Source organism: Triticum urartu, chromosome 7A, assembly GCF_056163025.1.
Source record: "Triticum urartu cultivar PI428250 chromosome 7A, HENAU_Tu73, whole genome shotgun sequence".
Taxonomy (NCBI): Eukaryota; Viridiplantae; Streptophyta; class Magnoliopsida; order Poales; family Poaceae; genus Triticum; species Triticum urartu.
The window spans coordinates 616954998-616976298 of NC_141879.1; the positions used below are offsets into that span (position 1 = coordinate 616954998).

Consider the following 21301-nt stretch of genomic DNA (forward strand, 5'->3'; position numbering starts at 1 on the left):
CAACGTAGCAGAGTATGAAGCCTTGCTCCATGGTCTTCGAGTGGCAAAAGAGATGAGTTTGAGCCGAGTCAGATGTCTTGGCGACTCAGATTTAGTGGCTCAACAGGTATTAGGCAAGTGGGCTCCAAGGATCCTCTCATGGCGGCTTATCGCCGGGAGGTTGATGCTATTGCAGGGCATTTTAAAGGTTATCAGGTGGAGCACATTGACCGTAGGAAGAACGAAGCGGTTGATGCTTTAAGCCGGTTGGGGTCTCAGCGTAAGCCGGTACCACCTAACACCTTTTTGGATGTTTTGCATAACCCGTCTGTTAAGTTGCCCACAGAAGAAGATTTAGCTGTTCCTGACCTGGAGGCACAGTTGGTGGCGGCTCTTCATGTCATCCCAGATTGGACAGTGTCGTTCTTGGCTTACATGACCCGGGGAGAGTTGCCAGTGGATGAGACCCTGGCTCGACAGATAACCCGGCGGTCTAAGTCAATGACGATTTCTGATGGAGAACTATACCATCGCAGCGTCTCTGGAGCGTTTCAACGGTGTGTTTCCCCTGAAGAAGGCCAAGAAATACTTCGTGAGATCCATGAAGGCGATTGTGGTCATCACGCCGGGTCAAAATCTCTGGTGGCCAAAGCTTTTCGTCACGGTTTTTACTGGTTGACGGCTCACGCTGATGTAGAGGATCTGGTTAGCAGATGTGATGGATGTCAAAAATTTGCACGACGAGCACATGTTCCGGCTCAAGAGCTCCGGATGATTCCAATCACTTGGCCGTTTGCGGTCTGGGGGCTTGACATGGTGGGGCCTTTCAAAAGGTCTAATGATAAAAAGACACATCTTTTAGTGGCAGTTGATAAATTCACAAAGTGGGTTGAGGCAGAACCGGTGAGTAAGTGTGATGCGGCCACGGCGGTTCAGTTTATGAAAAAGGTGATCTTCCGCTTTGGTTTTCCACACAGCATTATCACGGACAATGGCACTAATCTATCCCAAGGGGCTATGGAGGAGTTTTTTCAATGTGAGCATATCCGACTTGATGTTTCTTCTGTAGCTCATCCTCAATCCAATGGTCAAGCTGAGAGAGCAAATCAGGAAATTTTAAAAGGTCTCAAGCCTCGGCTTATGGTTCCCTTACAGCGAAAACCGGGTTGTTGGGTAGAGGAATCACCCTCGGTGCTGTGGAGTATCAACACCATGCCTAACAGGTCTACAGGTTACACACCTTTTTTCATGGTGTATGGAGCAGAAGCAGTGTTGCCTAGTGACATCTGTCATGACTTGCCCCGCGTGGCGGCTTATGTTGAAGCTAATAATGAACAAGCCAGACAGGATGCACTCGACTTGTTAGATGAAGAAAGAGACTTAGCAGCGGCTCGATCAGCAATTTATCAACAGGACCTGCGCCATTATCATAGCCGCCGGGTTAAGTCCAGGACTTTTCAGGAAGGCGGCCTGGTGCTCCGGCTCATCCAGGATCTGTCAGATGCACACAAGTTATCCCCACCTTGGGAAGGACCCTTTGTGGTCATCAAGAACTTAAACAATGGGTCACATTACCTCATTGACGTTCAAGAGCACAAAGACTCACATAAGTCGGAGGAGGAGACCCGCCGACCGTGGAACATTGCTCAACTTCGGCCATACTACACCTGAGCCACCGGCTCTCATCATGTACATACTTTAACATTGTATATACCATGACAAGTAATAAAGCAGGACCATCAGTCTCTTTTCTTTTCAAAAGATTACGTATCTTTGTTATGTTTTCTTTTCAACTGACTATTAAGGAGCTAATCATATTTGAATCAAGTCTAACCTTTTTTGATCCAGCTTATGATCGTATTCGAATCTAGCTGCAATATTATGGTCACTTGGGGGCTTCCTGTTCAAACATAGGTCGTATTCGAACCAAAGAGAACATAGCTGTCGTAACCCTCTTTATCGGCTCAAGGCCAAACTCACTTGGGGGCTTCTTGATCGTATCCAAATCATAGCTTAACCCCTTTTGGGTCCGACTTGGATCGTATTCGAATCAGGGTCGTTAAAAACCTCTCAAGGTCATTTGGGGGCTTCCTGTTCAAACATAGGTCGTATTCGAACCAAAGAGAACATAGCTGTCGGTACCCTCTTGATCGGTGCAACACCAAAGCCACTGGGGGGCTATATGGTCATATTCAGATCTTAGCTTAACCCCTTTGGTCCGGTTTACTGATCGTATTCGAATCAGAAGCCACCAACCTTTAAATATAAGGTTAAATCGTACTTGTTACCCGTTATTTGCCTTTTAGTATTTATTGTCTCAATTCCACAAATAATTAGCATGATCTTCTTCGCCGGCTTGTTTATTTGACAACAAGGCCACCAAGGTATGATGATCATTAAGTATTCAGAGGCATTGACTTCTCAGAAAGATTGAGTTATCAACTTCATTACCCGGGTTATTCAAGCCGGTGGTTTAAGGATCAAAGGTACAAGTATGGCTATTATTTATACGCAATTGCCTGCCGCATTAACCAAAGGGTTAGTTTCAACCCTTGTCCTTTATTTATATATGTTTCTGTTTTCTATTATGGTAAACATATTGGATAAAAGCCGGGTGTTTTAACCCGTTTGGTTCTAAGCCGCCAAGCCAGTCTTTTCTCTTGTATCTACAGGAACAGAGTTAAAGTGTTGCAGAAACAATCATCAAATATGATGCATATGTTGCCATCAGGAAACACGGAGTCACACACAGTGTTTTATGCACGATGGCATAGGCAAGGCATTCAGTGTTTTCACAGCTAAACTATTACAAGGTTTTTTATAAGCCAATGAAGATGGCTATTACTCCTCCCTCGCCGATTCACCGTCCTCTGTTGGCTGGAAGTTGGGTTTTGACCAGTCAAAACCATTCACGGCGACAAATTCGGCTTCTTTGTTGATCAGGCCGGCTGGGTCAACTTCCGGGGCAAATGTATTTTCTCTTACAGGTGGGATCAAATTTGTCACCTTGTACGAGGGAGTCGCCATCTTCTTATTTTCAACATCAAAACCCGGCTGGTATTTGTGGATGTTGGTGTCATCTCCAAGGGTAGTTGCTTGAGGTCGGACTCCGCGCGCGCAAGCCATGAAGTCCTCCTGCTCAAAGGGAGATCCGTCTTCCTTCACGGCGGGATAGCCTCTGGCCACATCCGCCGGGTCTAGGTATGGCACCCAAGCCTTGGAGCGGCTCAGGGCAGTCAAAGCTCCGGCTCGCGCACAGGAGTGCTTCACTTCTTGAAATCTGGCGGGTAGGATTGACAGTTTCTTCAAGACGTCGCTGAGCCGGTTGGGTCCTTGATTGGCAGGAGAGATGGCGGCAAGTGCCCGTTGTGCGCCAATGTACAGTTGTTCTACTAAAGTATACACTGCCTTCAGTTTAATCAAAGGATCTTGGCTCAGGTTCTTGCTTCGTGGGCCTGCACATATTTTATACACAAAGTCAGCTGGCGGTTTATATTCCGGATCAACGAAAAGTACACAAGATTAAAGACAGTCGGTTTACCAAAGATGGCGGCCACCATTTGAGACACCCGGCCCTTTAAACCGTTCAGCTCTGTTGAAACCTCTTCAAGGGCTGCTTCGGCCTTCTCGGCGCGTTGTGTCAGAAGTGTTTTTTCATCTGCCCAGGTTTTCTTCTTGGCGATGAAGCTGGTCTTTAAATTTTCCGTCTCAGAGAGACTTATTTGCAGTTTGGAGTTAGCAGATTTGATTTCTGCCTCCTGACTCGCTAGCCGGGTCTTCGCGTCAGTCAATTGCGAGCTCAGTTCAGATAAGGTATTCTGCAAAAAAAAACACTCAGATGAGTCAAGATTTCGCTTAAAAGTTCAACAATCAAGATTCAAGTCTCAAGTACTTTACAAACAAACCACTTGACACTTGGGGGCTAATGTATGCCAAAACGAATTTTATGACTCTAAAGACATATTTTAAGTCCCAAGTACTTTACAAAGTAACAACACTTAGCACTTGGGGGCTAATGTATGCAATTCGGCAAGTTTCTCAATGTTAAGCCGGAGTATTAAGTTCTTTGAATACGGTACAAATCAATTTAAAAGTACCGACTCATTTATGATCAAAAGGAACCGGCCCTTGGGGACTACAGGTGAAGCTTTGTTCTATTTTGTTGAAATCAAGAAAAGTTTCAAAGGTAACGGTCTTGGCCTATATTATAAAGTCTACAGATCATTCCGGTTCTCTCATAATCTGAAGACTTGGGGGCTGGAGGAATATAGATAAGCCGGAAGTACATACCTCGTATTTCAAATGCAACTATTTGACCATTTCGATCTCAGAATCGTGACTGGAGTGCACATGGCTGAGATATCCGGATAAAATATCGTTGGCATTTAGATGATCATAATTGGCAACGTCAAAGCGCACTTTCTGCCTCTCCAATGCCTCTTGTTTCACCGTGTGGCGAGCCAGCACGGTTGGATTCCGCGGCTCAATAAAACGGCTCCCGGTGATCTGAACGTCTTGTGCAGACGGTGATGGCGGGGTGGCTGAGCTTGATGGTCCAGTTGCGGAAGGGTTCACAGTGGTCTCATCAAACGACGGCTCAGGAGGATTTGCTTCTGCATCGACAGGCGGGTCTTCTGGAGCGTCACTTAATGGAGGAGAAGATGGTCTGGCCGGGTCTGATGCAAGCATTGGCGGGTCTTCCGCCTGTTTAGCTGCCTTTGCCTTCTTGGATTTAGCTTGGCCACTAAGGGAGATGTTACAGGACTGTCAGTACAAAGATACAATTTGAACAACCCGGAAAAAAGGAGGATTTTTCATTACCCAGGGGCAGTCTTGAAGGCCAGAAATTGAGTTTGCGATGAGTCGCCAGAAGAGCGAGACACCTCCTGAAAAGATAAAATAAAGTTCAAGTAATGCAAGGGAAATGATCCATTAAACAAAGTTAAAGACAAAAGAAGTAAACCTCATTCGGGCGCTTCTGGGGAGTTTGTTGAAGAACGACAGCCGGCTCATCTTCGGTCCGAGCTTGACGACGGCTTTCATGTTGCTGCTTTTTCAAACGAAAGTTGGGATCCAAGTGAGCTAAAGGGTTAGAAAACCTTACTTTATGGATCACTCGTCAAATTTTTTGTCTTGGCAAGGGCTCTGAGTCAGAGGAAATGATAGTTACCTCTGCTTCCACGGCCTGACTAGCCCCAGTGCCATCCTGGTAATGATCAGTGTTAATAAGATTATTAAAAAATTGGCCAAGGGAATCAAGGGCTACCTCCGAATCAGATGTATCATCAAGCTTCATCCAATCTTCAGCAGTGTTCTTTTTCTTCTTTTTCGACCTCTGGGTCGTTTTCTTGGCGTTTATGGCGGCGGTTCTCGCTTTCTTGGCGGCTTCGTGGTCATATTTAACTTTCCAAAAGTCAGAGTTGTCCTGCAAATAGGTAAAAAAAAGATGAAAAGTCAGGCAAGTATTAAAACAATACGGCTGGGAAAAATACAAAGGAGAGAAATCAGAATATCCTTACTTCTGGCACCGGGTTAAGCATGCAGAAGGGGTCTAACCCGCCAATACTGCAATCTTCGTATTTCCCGTTCACCAGAAGGGTTGACATTGAAACAATATCTTATTTTGTTAATTAAGCGGGGCTGTGACGAAGAGAGTCATCCGGGCCTCCACCATACTCATACATCAGCTTTGACCGACGGCTTAAAGGGATGACCCGCCATGAGATCCAGCAATGGGTCAGATCAACTCCAGTTAACCCGTTCCCTAACAGAGCGTTAATCCTTTTGATGGATGGTATCAGCCTCTTGCGTTCAGCAGCAGTAAGCTTGTCAGGAAGCGCGAACTTGGAGTCAAGACGATCGGGGCGATAACCCGGCAGTGGCTTGTCGTTTGCCGGTGAGATGTCTTGATAGTAGAACCAAGTCTGATTCCAGTCCTTTGGGTGACTTGGTAAGACTATGAGGGGGAAGACAGCACCCTGTCGGCGCTGAATTGAGATGCCTCCAAGTTCTAAGCTGAGGCCGTTGGTGCACTCGTTCTGCCGATTCAGATAAAAGTATTCTCTAAACAGCTCCACGGTCGGCTCTTGTTGAAGATACACCTCACAGAGCACTTGGAAGTTACATATGTTAGATATGGAATTGGGCCCGATATCTTGAGGGTGGAGTTTGAAAAACTGGAGGACCTCTCTGAAGAAATTTGAGCCGGGCGGTGAGAAGCCACGGTTCATGTGGTCAGTAAAAACAATCACTTCGTTGTCTCTTGGATTGGGTCGTTCTTCTTCCGAGTCAGGGGCACGGTAAGACATGACGTCTTTTCCTGGCAGAAATCCTATGGTGAAAAACTCCTTCAAACGTTCCTCAGTTACGGTTGAGGGAACCCAGTTACAGATGGTTGGTGCTTTGGACGGCATGATGTGCAAAGACGAACTGAAAAGAAAGGCAACATGCTGGTTCAATTTAATGGTGAGATTAGCAGTTAAGTGATGATGATGCAAATAAGTAATGGCGGCTTAGTTAAGGGCTAATGACATATAAGGAAAAGTAAGCCGGCATGGTAAGCCGCCATGACTACAGATATTTGAAGAAGGCAAATTCAGCTAAGTGATTGAGACAAACAAGTTCCCTAAATTGATTGGTATTATTCCAGATCAAATGGCTATTCAAAATGAAAAAAAATCTAGACCTAAAAAGTTTAGCGCAGAGGAGTCTGTAAGTTCTAATGCAGTCTTTGAATCAGAGAAAGGGATCTGTGGGTCAAGAAGAGGCACAAAAACACTACCGCACGAGCATATATATATATATATATATATATATATATATATATATATCTTTTTGGATCAAGAAGAGGCATGCGGTGGAAGAATTACAAGGGACTGCGATGAACTAGGAAGAACACGAAGGAATCTGGAAACCCTAAATGCGGATCTGAGAAGGAAACTTACAGTCACAGGTCTTCTGCGGAGGTCGCCGTCGTTCTCTGGACCAGTTCGAGTTGATGTAGCGGCCAAGGTTGACGGAGACGAAGGAGACGCGCGACGGCGGTGAGGCTCGAGCAGCAGGAGGGTTGCGAGAGGAAGAAGATGGAGCGAGAGAGGAGAATGAGGAAGGCCGAGGCGTGCATATTTATAAGGGAAAGATGTGAACAGACGGGCATGAAAATCGAGAGAGAGCCGAATAATGGTTATCCAGCTACACAAGTGCCTCGATTCTCGGGAAACATTAAAGATAAAAGATCCGTTGGGAGATGACGTCATGAAAGTTTTTGCGTTTTCAAGAGATGACGTCACGGTGGGTTACAAAAACTTCAGCGAAGATAAGAAGATGGATTTTTGTCTAAGTAATGAAGATTGACAAAGAACGAAGTTCAAAGTCAACCTGGGGCCTAATGTTGGGGATATAACTATCAGTTATGACCCGCCCAGAAGGGGCCGGGTCAGCCCCAGTGGCGGATTACACAAGAAGCCCAGTAAGCATTCAAGATGATAGTTTATTAAATCTTATAGAAGGCCCAAAGGCCTGGAGGCGGCTTAAAGCCTGATATTATGAACCGCCGTATGTAAGGAAAGACTTGTAAAGAAAGGCATGAAAAGGAAGTCACCGAGCCGGACACGATTATGAGCCGGTCAGGACTCTGTAGGCCAACAGGCGTCAACCCGTGTATATAAGGGGACGACCCGGTGGCGGCTTAGGGCAAGAAACAAGAGATCGATAACCAAGCCGGCGAGTTAAGCCTCTTGGTGATCGAAACCCCCAGCAATACCAACACGACAAGACATAGGCTTTTATCTTCATCATAAGGGGCTGAACTAGTATAAAACCTCCCGTGTCCCTTGTCCCGATTAACCCCTTTAAGCTTCCTAGTTGCAATGGCCCTACGACTAAGTCCTTTCGCTAGGACATCTGCCGTAACAATTCCACGACAGGATCCCTCCCGCCAGCAGGGGGTTGAGATCCTCCGCACATCCACAGCCCAAAAGCCATCGGAGATTGGGCGGATCGGCGGCGGTGCCGGTGGGAAGAGGAAGAAGACTTTTCTTGCGTTGATTTTTTTTACCTGTGCATCTTGTAGGTGTCTAGGCGTGCTTACCGTGTTTGTATTCCTTCCATGCTTATTTTTCTAAACCAATAAATTCGCCCTTACCTTAGTAAAATTGCATACGGTGTGTGTGGCCCATCAAGCGGTCCGCGTTCAGAAGATTGACCGAGCGAGTGATCCCCACGGCGAGCAGGACCGCCGCCCCCCTCCACCCCGCGCATCACGCACAAGCCATACGTGCACACACCGCGCCGTGTAAGAAAAGAAAAGTTGGTCACCACGCCGAAACCAACCAAAACAAGCCGGCGAGGCTCACGAGGACAGCCGTAAAAAACCTTTCGACCGTTTCGCCAATCCAAGAACGAAAGAAAACAGAAACGGAGAGCGTGCGTGCGCGCGCGGTTTTGGCTTTTTCCGGCGTGCCGGCGGGGGGCGGCGCCGCAGCACGCACGCAGGAGAGAGAGAGCTCGAGGCACGCTGTGTGCCGCGCAGACGGTTTTCCAACTGCTGTGCGTGAGTGTGTCACACACTCCCCATGACCTTATCTCTCTTGTTTTTACTGTATCATCTTTGTCATACTGTGGAGTGCTGCTCAACTGCTGTGCACAGCCAGTCACAGAAGAAGCCACGTAACGTCACTCTGTTTTCTTTCTTCGAACGAGGCCACCCGCCGGTGACTCACGAGCGACATTGATTATCTGGAACTTGGGCTTGCCACAGATGGCTCTGCCAGCACCTTCTTCGCTATCTGTCTCTAGATTGCTACTTCCTCCGTTCTGAATTACTCGTCGCGAAAATAGACATATCTAGATGTATTTTAGTTTTAGATACATTTATTTCTGCGACAAGTAATTTGAAACGGAGGGAGTAGATTGCTGGGGGCACGTACGTGCAGCAGTGGTAATGACAATTTCGTACGTGCCACGATCAGTTGGTTAGAGACGGGTACGAATTTCCGCGACAACATGGTAATGGGCACCAATTATTCCCGGCTTGAAAAAACCGGTTGTTTCGATTAGGTGGATAAGCATGCACGTATAGGCTTGTTTAGAAGCAATCTTATCTAAATCCGCAATCTTCTTCTTGCAAATTAATTAAGGGTTTAGTGTTTATTTCTCTCTCTCTCTCTCTCTGCGCGCCATCTTATCCCGGCCTTATAAATCGGGGCGCCCACGTAGCGGCACGCGAGCACGCGCGACGGAGTCCACACCACGCGCCACGCCACGCCACCGCCCGCGCGCTAGCTCTTCGTCAGGTCCGTCCGTCCGTCGTCCACGCCCACGACCCCGCGCCACATGCCGGCCGTCAGCCGGTTCAACGCCCCCGCCGGCCCGGCGCCCAGCATATAGCCCCGCACACGCCATCCCACCACTCGCGACCGCCGACCCCCGACAGGTCCAGATCATCCATCTTCCCCAGCCTCCACAGTTCGAGCTCGGACCAGCTGGTTTAACCGCCATGGGGTGCGGCTTCTCGACGGGGGCGGCGGGCGGCGGGGGCGGGCTGCGGCCGTTCGCGGGGGTGCGGGTGATCCACACCAACGGCTACGTGGAGGACTTCCCCGCGGGCGAGGACGGGGCGCCGGTCACCGTCGCGCGCGCCACGGCCTCCTCGCCCTCCTCGTGCCGGTACGTGCTGTGCTCGTCGGCGCACCTGCTGCAGCCGGGCCGCGCGCTGTTCCGGCCGGACGATGCGCTGCAGCCGGGCACCGTCTACTTCCTGCTCCCGCACTCCATCTTCCAGGCCGAGTCCTCCGCGGTCGACCTCGCCTGCCTCATGAACCGCCTCACCGCGCTCGCGCGCAAGGGCGGCGGCCCCGCGCCCAGCGCCGTCGACGCGCTCTTCTCCGGCGACTCCGCCCAGCGCCGCGGCAGCAGCCCCGAGGCCGAGGGGCAGACCGCCAAGCCGCCCCGCCCCGCCGCCAAGAGCTGCGCCGCCGCCGCCGCCGCCTCCGCGGGGCCGTGGCGGCCGCGGCTCGACCGGATCGACGAGTCCATGGGCCGCTCCTCCATGCGGAGCGCCTCCACCCTGAGCAACCGCAGCAGCCAGGACTAGCTAGGATCTTCCTCTGCTCGCCGCCGTCGCCGTTGCCGCCGTTTCGTTTTTGTTGCTTGCTTGCAGTGATTTGCAGTAGTTTTGTACCGCCATCAATGAACTAGATTTTCTCCTTCTGTTAGTCGTCCGTTTTCCCTGCTTGTTCATAATCAATCTGTACATTTGGCAGTGATTTGTACTAGTATCAGAAACCAGATTTCCTACTGTTCTCTTGTCCATTCTCCTGCTTGTTCATCATTAATCTCTATGTATGCGCATGTTTCTCTTCGTGTACGTATTACTAGAAGATGAGATTAGTGCGGCTAATGATAATGGAGAAGGGAAGAATGAGCGCGGTAGGTTAGGTTAGACAGGTGCACCCAATGTCGTCCCACCATGATGGCGATCTGCGAGTCTTGGTCCGACGAGACCCATTCGCTGTGCACTCACTCGCACAACACAAGCAAGCAAAGTACTACGCAAGTGGAGCACAGTTCGTTTGACTTTGGGGCGGGATCAATTCGTAATCTATCTCCAAGTGGACACAGGAGTGGGGCTGGGGGGTCACTCTCCCTCCATGTAATGCCGAGGCTGCCACCTCACCAAACCCCTCGTTAACTTCATTTTCAGACAAAACAACAACACCCACCGAATAATCCATATGTCAATTTGAAAGGAAGAAAAAAAATCCAAATGTCAAACCCCATCTCTTCTCTCCCCGGTTTCAACTCGAATTTAGTACGTACAATTGATTGAAGATACACATACACCCACGCACGCACGCATGGGGAGTTTTGTACGCAAAAGATTCCCGAGTCATTTTACAGAAAAATCAGATATCTAGTACTCTCTCTTTATTTTTATAAGACTTTGAAGACATTTCAGTCAATGTACAAAATAGCCCATTTTAAGTTGTCTGAAGTGACTTATAAAAATGAACGGAGGGAGTATATTACCGCTTTCTTTGAGTTCACAAATAAGATTTGGTCAAAGTCAAACTTGATTAACTTTGACTAAGTTTATAGAAAAATATATCAAGATTCACAGTATGAAATTAATATTGTCAGATGCATCATGAAATTAATTTTCATATCATATAGCTTTAGTATGGTAGATGTTACTATTTTTTTCTATAAAGTTGGTCAAACATTACAGAGTTTGACTTTGACCAAATCTTATATGCAGATTAAAAAGAAACGAAGGGAGTATACAATTCAAGCCTTATTTTGAGTGTCCATTTTATATCGGACCAAAAAAACAAACTGGCTAATTATCGTCTGCCATTCAATGTGGTTGCGCAGCCGAATCTACTAATTTTGTAGGTTGGGTTTCGGTTAACAACAATTGGCTGTTGGCCGGTGGTCGTTTACTCCGACAGTTGGAGTTTCGGTTAACAACAATGGGCTGCTGGCACTTGCAGACGCTCATCACTCACTCCACAGCCCCCATTGGCGCGCTGGATACGGCACATCTCTCCGGGCCACTCTGCCCGTCTACGTCCCGCCACCTAGGCTAGGCCAGTCAGTACGTACTCGCCACATCTCTGTCGCACGACTAATAAATACACGTACGTACTGCTAGCCCGTAGAGGTGGGTAGATAGATGCGTGAAACCAGCGACATAAACGAGGATGGATGGGCACGCAAAAGGTTTTTAACATCGAGTTGGGCGGGCAGTCTCTTTCAGCGCTCTGTTGCCGGGCACGCCCACAGGCAGGGTAAAAACAACAATGTTGTGTGCAGCGAAAGATGACAGCTATCGCTCCTTGCGTTGCCCTGCCATCCACGTTAGCTTTTTTTTTTTTGACCCGGGCCATAACCCCTTTCCATTAAATGCATAACGGAAATACAAAGTTCAAAGTTCAACGAACACAGACCCAACATAAGCGGCTACAGCATAAGGAAGTAAGAAAGGGGTCAGGCGAGATCAAAGCATCACTGGGAAACCCACTATAAGCACTCGTCATCGAGCAGCCCATCGCGGGGCGAAAACCCAGTGACACCTAGCATCATGCAAACCACTAGACCTAACCAGATCAAGGCAAACTCCAACAGGAATCATAACAGTACTACAACGCCCTGCTCGTAGGCAAAACACAGGAGAGCAAAAGACACTCGCGCAGGAGTGCAATCCACCAAACGGGTAAACACAGTCTCGAAGCTTTTTTGCCTTGGTGGAGTAGAATCAGTTCGTCGTCGATGGAGGTGCACAAATCCATCTTGGCTCCACGCTCCATGGACTCTCGATCCTCACCAGCCATCAAACCTGCCAGTATGTCAAAAAGCCATCCACGTTAGCTGACTCACCCTGGGAACTACGGCGCCATGGGCGACCAACTTCTTTTTTAGCTGCGCACCTTTCATTATTTTTCACCAAGTTCGTTCAAAAATATGTAGATTTTGCGACACGGAAAGCAATGCCGTCGAGTTCAAACGTGATTTTGCGATTATCAAAAAATATACAGTAGAGAAAAAACAGGGAGGGAAAGTTCAATTTTGAAGATGCGGCCAAACCAAACCAAACTGCAGGTTACAAAAATGTAAAATGGCTTCGATGGCTGCGGCGGTTTGTTCAGAGCAGCTGCGTCCATCCTAACCCTTTCGAGAAAATTCCTTATTTGACACTATTTTGAAATCTGCTTTCTTATTTGACACTGAAAAAAATTTCTTCCTTATTTTAAGTTCTAAATTTTATTTCTTATATGACATTTTCGTTCATTTTAAGCCTAAATGACACCTGAAAAGACTCTTTTGCCCCTCATGTGGTATGTGTGTGGGGGGCAATAGCGCACACATGCAGCACCGGTGCGAGGGCAGAAGCACACACGCATCAACACATACACACGCACGCGCGCACACACACGCAACAACACGCACGCGAACGTGCGCACACACACACACACACGCAGCAACACACATGCACGCGCACACACACGCAGCAACACACACGCACGCAGCACACACACACATACACACACACGCAGGCAGCACATAGGCACGCAACAGCACGCACATACACACGCACGCACACACGCAACAACACGCACGCGGACGTGCACACACACGCAGCAACACACATGCACGCGCACACACACACGCAGCAACACACATACACACACACGCAGCAGCAGCACACACACAGGCAGCACATAGGCACGCAACAGTGCACACACACGCGCGCGCACGTACGCACGCAGTAGCAAACACACACGCAGCGGCACACATGCACACACACACATGCAGCAGCAACACACATGTGCGCGTGCACCCACACACGCAACAGCACACACACGCGCACACACATAGCACATGAGGGGCAAAATCGTCTTTCCAGATGCCATTTAGGCTCAAAATAGACGGAGGTGTCGTGCAGGGAATAAAATTTAAGACTAGTGTCAAATAGGGAAGAGAAACTTTTCCAGTGTCAAATAAGGAATCAGATTTTAAAACAGTGCCAAATAAGGAATTTTCTCAACCCTTTCAGGTCCATCTTAACTGGTAACCTACGAAGAGCTGATTTGTGCCGCCACTTGTCGCCGACGCGGCATAGCAGTTGTTGATACAGTAAAAAAAAGTCCAATACAGCCTACACTGGAGTCCGCAATGGCAATGGCAATCTGCCTGCCGCCATTTGTCACTGACGCGATGGTGTCCAGTCAAGTTCTACGCGTGGTCCATCTCTTGACCCCAGGAAATCAAGATGCAACACGGAAGCTTTTCGTGGAGCATCCACAGATTAGGGCCAAATCCAGTGCCCCGGTGCGGTTATTCGGGACTTTGTCAAACCATGTGACGCAGCTTTTGACTACTTTTCAGCACGAGATCAACACACAGGAGATGCATCCACACAAAAGGTAATAAAAAAATTAAAAGCGAGCTATGTAAGAAATAGTCACATACTTCACGCTAGCAAATTATATGATTCTCATCTTGTTCTTAGTCTAGACATCAGGACGCTGTATGCCGGTCACCCGGTGAGGACGATCAAATTCTTTCATCATTTTCCTCTTAACATCTTTTCGTGGCCAGGATCACGCCGATTGGCAAGCGGAGAGGGTCGCATCTCGCCTCTGGCCAAATGGTTGCATATCATTATCAACATACCACCTTCTTGCAAAAAGATACGCAATGCTTATGTGTGTTCGAGGAAAAAGTAGTCCACATAGTAGTACAAAAATAACCACCCAATACCTGGTCCGTTGGATGTGAGGAAATCAATTATGATAGCAACATCGAGGTAGGCATCGCCTCAGACTACTCGAGTGATAGATAAGTAAAACAAGACGATATTTCCAAGCCAAAATGTTCCAAGGACAGCCGTATTGATAGTTGACATATATGTCTCATAGCAAGACTCCTCCATCAGACTGAGGGTCCAATTTGACCGACAGCCTACCTTTTTGCATATTTTGTACTCCCTCTGTAAACAAATATAAGAGCGTTTAGATAACTAAAATAGTGATCTAAACGCTCTTATATTTCTTTACGGAGGGAGTAGAAAAGTAAGAAGTATATATATAAAAAAAATCTTCAGGTTCGGAAACTTGCACAATCATGGATCATGGATCATGGATGCTAGCTAGTAATGGCAATAAATTTATACTTCAAGCATATCTCATAGTAGTGAAGTTGGAAAAGTTACTGGTGCCGTGTAGAAGAGAAGCCTTCTGTATTTTCTTCATCGCTGACTTCAATGTACTGTACGATATGACACGGCAGTACCGCATCTTGACATCTCTTTCTTTGCTCCATCTCCATCCTTACATCCACAACATGTCCCAAATTTTCATTACCAGCATATATAAGTTTGACGCTACCACATAATTCACATGATCAATCAAACCCGCCGAACAATGCCAATGCAAACCCCCTCTCTCCTCAGTTTTAACTCAAATTTACAACTAAAGATACACCCTGCAGATCACCGTTCAGATGTTCAGCCAGTAGGCTGCGCCAACACACATGTGAAAGTTGTTGTGTACGAAAAAGGCTCCCAGTTTTCAGAAATGCGTATTCCAAGCCTTGCTTTCAGTGCTGATTTTTTATCCAGCCTAAAAATAACTAATCTCTCAACTGTCGTGTCATTTGAGGTTGTTGGTCTAGCAGCACCGCGAAATCTAGTTTTGTAGGTCAGGTGTTCATTTAACAACAACTGCTTGCAGAGACCCATCCCTCCCATTGGCAAGCTGGATATGTCGAATCTCTGGGCCACTATACCCCTACCTGATTAAGTGGTCAGGAATTCCCAGGCTGCTACTACTGGGATAGTATTGGGCATGTCTTTGTCGCGAGAATAAATTAATACCAGTAGTAGAGATGTGTAAAACAGCGACATAAACGATAGACACGCAAAAGCCTTGCATATAATGTTTTTAACATCAACTTTGATGGGCCGTCTCTTTCAGCGCTCTGTGGTGTACGCCCACAGGATAAAAACAACAATATGTTCACCAACCGATGGACCAACTTACAAGCTATCGTTCCATTGTGTTGCCCTCCCGTAGACGATAGCTTGACTAACCATGGAAGTACCGCGCCATGGGTGGCCAATCTTTTGTTTTTTGCGGGTGCCATGGGTGACCAACTCGATGACTAACCTGAACACTGCGGTTTTTGATGAACTATACTAGTTGGTTCCAAAGAAACACTGGTTTTTGCGACGTGATAAGTGACACTGTTGGGTTTGCATTTGAAACACACACTTTCTTAGGATCATGATTTTGTAATTATCAAAAGATATACCACAGAAGGAAAATAGGCAGAGCTGAATTTTGGAGAAAGTGCCAAACAAACCAAACCGCAAAGTTGTAAAAACTGTACGGCTTGGTACAACAGCTCAATGGCTGTGACAGTTTGTTCAGAGCAGGTGCATCTATCCTCACTCTTTCAGGTTGATCTTTAACTGGTAGCTAGGAAGAGCTGATTCGCTGACACAGCGTAGCAGTTGATATGATCAGCCATCCAACACAGCCTACACTGGAGTCGGCAAAGGCACATTGCCTGCCACCATTTTTCACTGACATTGAGAGTGCCCAATCAAGTTCTATGCTTGGACCATCTCTAAATCCCAAGAAATCATGATGCAAGATGTCAGCTTCTTCGTGGAGCATCTATGGATCAGGGGCAAATCCAGTGCTCCAGTGCACTTGTGTAGGACTTTATCAACCCAGTGATGCAGCTTTTGACTACTTTTTCGCAGAAGATCAACTTACAGGAGATGCATCTACACAAAGGTACTCCCTCCGTCCCATAAGCCATAATATAAGACGTTGTTACATCTAGTATGTGAGCATATTAGATGTAATAACATCTTATATTATGAGACGGAGGGAGTAATAAATAAAGGCAACTACACTGGTTGTTAATCTGTCTGCTAAAAGTGAGCTACATAAGAAATAGTCGCATACTCCAGGATCACAAATTGTATGGTTCTCGTGTTGTTCTTGGTCTAGATGTGAGGGCCCTGATGCCCGTCGCTTGGTGAGGACGGACACGTCTTTCTTCATATATATTTTTTCATATTTTCTTAGCCAGGATCTCGTTTATTGGCAAGTGGAGAGGGTCGCTTTTCACCTCTGGCCAAATGGCTGTATATCATCTTCTTATAAAAACATGTGCAATGCTTTTGTGCGTCTGAGGAAACAATTGGCCACATACAAAAAATAAACCACTGAATTATCTGGCCCTTTGGATGTGAGGTTATCAATCATTAATTATGATAGCAACATCAAGATAGGCATCACCTCAGACTACTAATCAACGATGATAGATATGTATACTAAGACGATCTTCAAGATGTTCGAAGGACAGGCGTGCTGACAGTTGACATATATATGTCTAATAGCAAGACTCCTCCACCAGACCGACAGTCCAATTTGACCAATAATAACCTACCCTTTTGCATCTTTTGCAGAAGACTAAGAAGTATCAAATTCCTGAATTTGTATAGAAACTTGCATAACTGTAATGCTAGCTAGTAATAGCAAATAACATTCATAATTATACCTCAAGCAAATCTCATAGTAGTGGAGTTGGAAAAGTTACTGGTGCTGTGCAGTAGAGAAGCTTTCTGCATTTTCTTCACCATTGACTTCAATGTAAGACAGGGCAGTACTGCATCTTAACGTCTCTTTCCTCACACCCATCTCCACCCTTACATCCACAACACGTCCCCAGTTCTCATTAGCAGCATATAAGTTTGACGCAAGCACATAATTCCCCTCATGGCCAGGCTCCATGTCGATCACATGATCCATCACCTTCCTCGCTAAATTCATATCTCCATGATCACGGCATGCTCCGGTCAATACACGCCATATTACAGGATCAGGCTTCACAGGCATGGCCAAGACAAACTCAAACGCCTCGTCCAACATGCCAGATCTGCACAACAGGTCCACCATGCTTCCATAGTGCTCCATCCATGGTGTGATGTGATAGTCTACGACCATGGACTTGAACAACTGGCGCCCTTCACTCACTAGCCTGGAGTGGCAACAAGCATTGATCACGCTTAAGAAGATAACCTCGTCAGGCCAGAACCCTTGTCTAAGCATCTGCGAAAACCGAACAAGGGCAGCCACCCCATGCCCATGCACAGCAAGTGCCTGTATCATGGCTGTCCATGAGACCACAGTCCTCACACTCATCGAGTCAAATATCTGACATGACTTCTTCACCCTCCCCATCTTACCATGCATATGGATGAGCGAATTAGCGACACGGGTGTTCTCCAAGAAGCCATTCTCGCATGCATATTCCTCCACCCACTCGCCCAACTCCGACGTACAATCCAATTTTGTGCACGCCGAGATGACTGCAAGCAGGGTGACCTCATCGACCTTGACAACGGCAAGCCTCATCTCGTTGAACACCTCCAGCGCCTCTGCTGGGCGTCTGTTCTCGCAGCAGGCATTGATCATGCAGGTCCAAGAAACCACGCTCTTATTCCCCATACCGGCGAACACCGTGCTCGCTTCAGCGAACCGCCCGCATCTCCCGTACATGCTTACCAGCGCATTGAGAACGCGCAAATCAAGAACAGGGATATTCCTGACGGCATATCCGTGGAGCTCTCTCCCGTGCACCAGACTCCTCAGCTGCGCGCACGCAGACAGGAGGCTCGTGACGGAGAGGTTGTTGGGCCGGGAGCCCTCGCCCACCATGGCGGACGCAGCGAGCAGGGCGTGGTGGGGTTGACGGGAGCGCGCGCAGGCGGAGACGAGGGTGTTCCATAGAGGGATGTCCCGGCGGGGGGTTTCGTCGAACAGCTGGCGCGCGGAGGCCAGGCGGCCGGAGGCTGCGTAAGACTTGAGGAAGGACGAGCAGAGGTGGAGACAGGAGGGGAGAAACCCGAGCTTTAGGGCGTGCGCGTGGAGCTGGGCGGCGGAGGCGGCGGAGAGGGCGCCGAGGATGGCCGCGGCGTCGCGCAAGGTGGTGGCGCTGGCGCTCATGGCATTTGATTTGGGTGCTATTGGGTAAATGACAAGAAAGCCCCTGGGCGCTTCCACAATTTGATATAGGGTCAGTTTTTTTGGGCAATTCTCCCAGAATTGATCCCTCCCCAGCTTCTCTCAGAATTGTCACTTTATCGTTTTTTATAATTCTTAGCTAGTTAATGTCTAATTAGATAGAAATTATAAAAAAAATGGAATGACAATTCTGGGAGAAACTGAAGAGGGGGTCAATTCTAGGAGAATTGCCAAAAAAACTGGCTCATAGTAGCACATGCCATGGGTGTTATTAATTGCCATTCTAAAGGCATCTATAGTGTGTGTGTTTTCGAGAAGGTATCTATAGTGGTTGACAGTGTTATCTTAAACTCGTCACGTAATTTGGCGTAAAAGATAATATAAAATTATGTACACATGTTATTCTTAGTCTTATCTCTGATAACTTTAAATTTCTGTGATGAGATATTATTGTTAAAAGATCATCTCTTAATTAAGAGAAGACAAATATTTTCTTATGGTTTCTCTTTTGACAACTGCTAAGCGTCGGCGCACCGGCCGAAATTTCGGCCGGTCCGCCCCCAGTCGTAGGATTAGGCCACAACCAACCGTTAATTTTTCCACATCATTGCCTCCCCTTTCGCATCTGGCTCTGCGTTGACCAGCAATTCCCATCCATGGCGGACTCCGCGCTCATCGCTGCCGGTGCTCGTCCTTGGCTTCATGTGCTTGCCGGCCAACAGCGCACCTGTGCTCGTCGCCCCGGCCGCCCGCGCTCGCCGGCCTACAGAGCTCCGTCGCGCCGACGCTAGACTAGTTCCAGCAATTAAAAATGCCGCCTGTAGCAAATTTATGCACCGGTTGTAGCATTTTTCCACCTTGGTTGTAGCTCCGTTGCGCCAACCGTCGTAGCCGACAGTCGACTAGTTCCAGCAAAAAATGATGCTGGATGTAGCAAAAGAAATTGCTAGTTCCAACAAAAATCAAAGCCGGTGAGAGCAGAATTGGAGCCGGTTCCGGCAAAACAAAAATATAGTGGTAACAAAAAAGATTGTTGGTTCCAGCACAAATCGAAGTCGGTGGTAGCAAAATTGGGGCTAGTCCAGCACTACTGAGATAGTAGTAGCAACACAGGTAATAATTCCAGCAAAAACAAAGCCATTGTAGCAAAAAATTGGGCTGGTTCCAGCAAAATCTGAAGATGATGGTAGCAAAATTGGGGCTGGTTGCAGAAACAAACACACTCATTCTAGCAAAAAAATACCACCATCTCCGTCGCCGGTCACCGTGAGCGGTTGTTCCAGCACCTTCAACCCGTGGTTGTAGCCTTCCTCATGGCCGGTCCCAGCATCTGACCGTCATCGAACGTAGCACGCCGTGGCCGCGAACTCCCCTTGATGTGCTCGATGGTGGACTACCGCAGACCGAGCTCGCTCTCCTTGGAATCCATGGCAGACTGCTGCATGAGAGGAGAGACGGAGACACAAAAGCTTGATATGTGGGGATTAATGGCGGATTCCCCGTGGGGAAGAGAGATGAGGCAGAAAGGGAAGCGGCGATGCCTTTGAGCGATGTGGATAAGGTCTGGGTGGACGAGATGCTTCAGGCAATGCGATAAGGTATGGGTGCCTGGTCCTACTAGCTTTTTGTATCGCGAGTGACGCGGACCGGCGGAAGCTTACGCCGGTCGTCCGTTTATAAACGTTTCCCTTCTGTTTTCTCTACTTTAACATTTATCTCACTTGATGCTCCTAATATACCATTGTTGTACATGCCCTCAGTTTGCTCTCGCTTTTTCTTAAAGGGGTGTATTATATTAATTTAGCAACATAGGGTCACTACAATTGCCGTTGGCGATGCGGTTGATCTTCGGGTAGAGGTCCTCGTAGGTGACCACGGGGATGCGGTCCTTGAACAACTCGTGGTCTGTGCACCTCATGTCCTGCCATCTTCGCCAGTACTCTGTGATGCAATTTGAAGGCCAATCAATTATACATATCTTTGTCTCTGACTTTGAGGACGTGGAGCTTATTTTACTTGTCAAGTCTAGATAAATACACGCACGAAAACATTGGACATGAATCAATGGGTTGAGTTATGCACATATCAGCAGGGGGCATCGCTCCCCTAGCCCAGGAAAAAGCATCGAGGATTATATTTAGGGTTTAGGGTCTTATGAGGCGTGCTCTTATGTTTCCGTAACTTTTTGGCATGAATCCGAAAGCACCTATCATCCTTAGAGATACTAAGCTCCCTAGAAAAGCGGAGCTCTGGTGCATCGGGGCTATATTTAGCATTCGTGGCCCCATATGGGTGGATGCTTGGTCGTTTGTGTTGGGATCGTTGCAGAAATTAAAATTTTCTACGCATCACCAAGATCAATCTATGAAGAGACTAGCAACGAGAGATAGGGGAGTGTATCTTCATACCCTTGAAGATCGCGATGCGGAAGCATTGCAAGACCGTGGTTGGAGGAGTCATACACGCAGCGATTCAGATCGCGGTTGATTCCGATCTAAGCGCCGAACAACGGCGCCTCCGCGTTCAACACACGTGCAGCCCGGTGACAACTCCCGCGCCTTGATCCAGCAAGGAGGAGGGAGAGATTGGAGAAGACAACTCCAGCAGCAGCACGACGGCGTGGTGGTGGTGGAGCAGGGTGGTTTCCAGCAGGTCTTCGCCAAGCACTACGAAGGATGAGGATGTGGAGAGGTAGGGCTGCGCCGAGGGAGAGAGAGACTCGTGTCCTTGGCAGCCCCAAAACCCCCACTACATATAGGAGGAGGGGAGGTGGCTGCGCC

The 21301-nt window shown here is 47.8% G+C and overlaps 2 protein-coding genes across 4 annotated transcripts; one reads left to right on the forward strand and one right to left on the reverse strand.

The window, feature by feature from the left end:
• The first annotated feature begins 9181 nt into the window (after positions 1–9181).
• LOC125523475 (uncharacterized) lies at positions 9182–10276 on the forward strand. Its single transcript, XM_048688510.2, has one exon. The coding sequence runs from the start codon at positions 9476–9478 to the stop codon at positions 10070–10072; it is 597 nt and encodes a 198-aa protein (XP_048544467.1). The 5' UTR covers positions 9182–9475; the 3' UTR covers positions 10073–10276.
• A 1621-nt stretch (positions 10277–11897) lies between these two features.
• Positions 11898–20185, reverse strand: LOC125522023 (pentatricopeptide repeat-containing protein At1g11290, chloroplastic-like). 3 transcript variants are annotated; one of them, XR_015610472.1, is made up of 3 exons: positions 17056–20184; positions 14693–14809; positions 11903–14470 (listed from the first exon to the last, which is right to left on the reverse strand). XR_015610472.1 is itself a non-coding variant. In XM_087534890.1 (2 exons), exons 1-2 carry the CDS (start codon positions 18501–18503, stop codon positions 14048–14050), a joined length of 1482 nt encoding a protein of 493 aa, XP_087391016.1. In that variant the 5' UTR covers positions 18504–20185; the 3' UTR covers positions 11905–14047. The 3 variants fall into 3 exon arrangements, 1 of the variants encoding a protein (XP_087391016.1); XR_015610471.1 differs by having other exon boundaries at positions 11898–14470; positions 14693–20184; XM_087534890.1 differs by lacking the exon at positions 14693–14809 and having other exon boundaries at positions 11905–14120; positions 17095–20185.
• Between the last annotated feature and the right edge of the window lie 1116 nt (positions 20186–21301).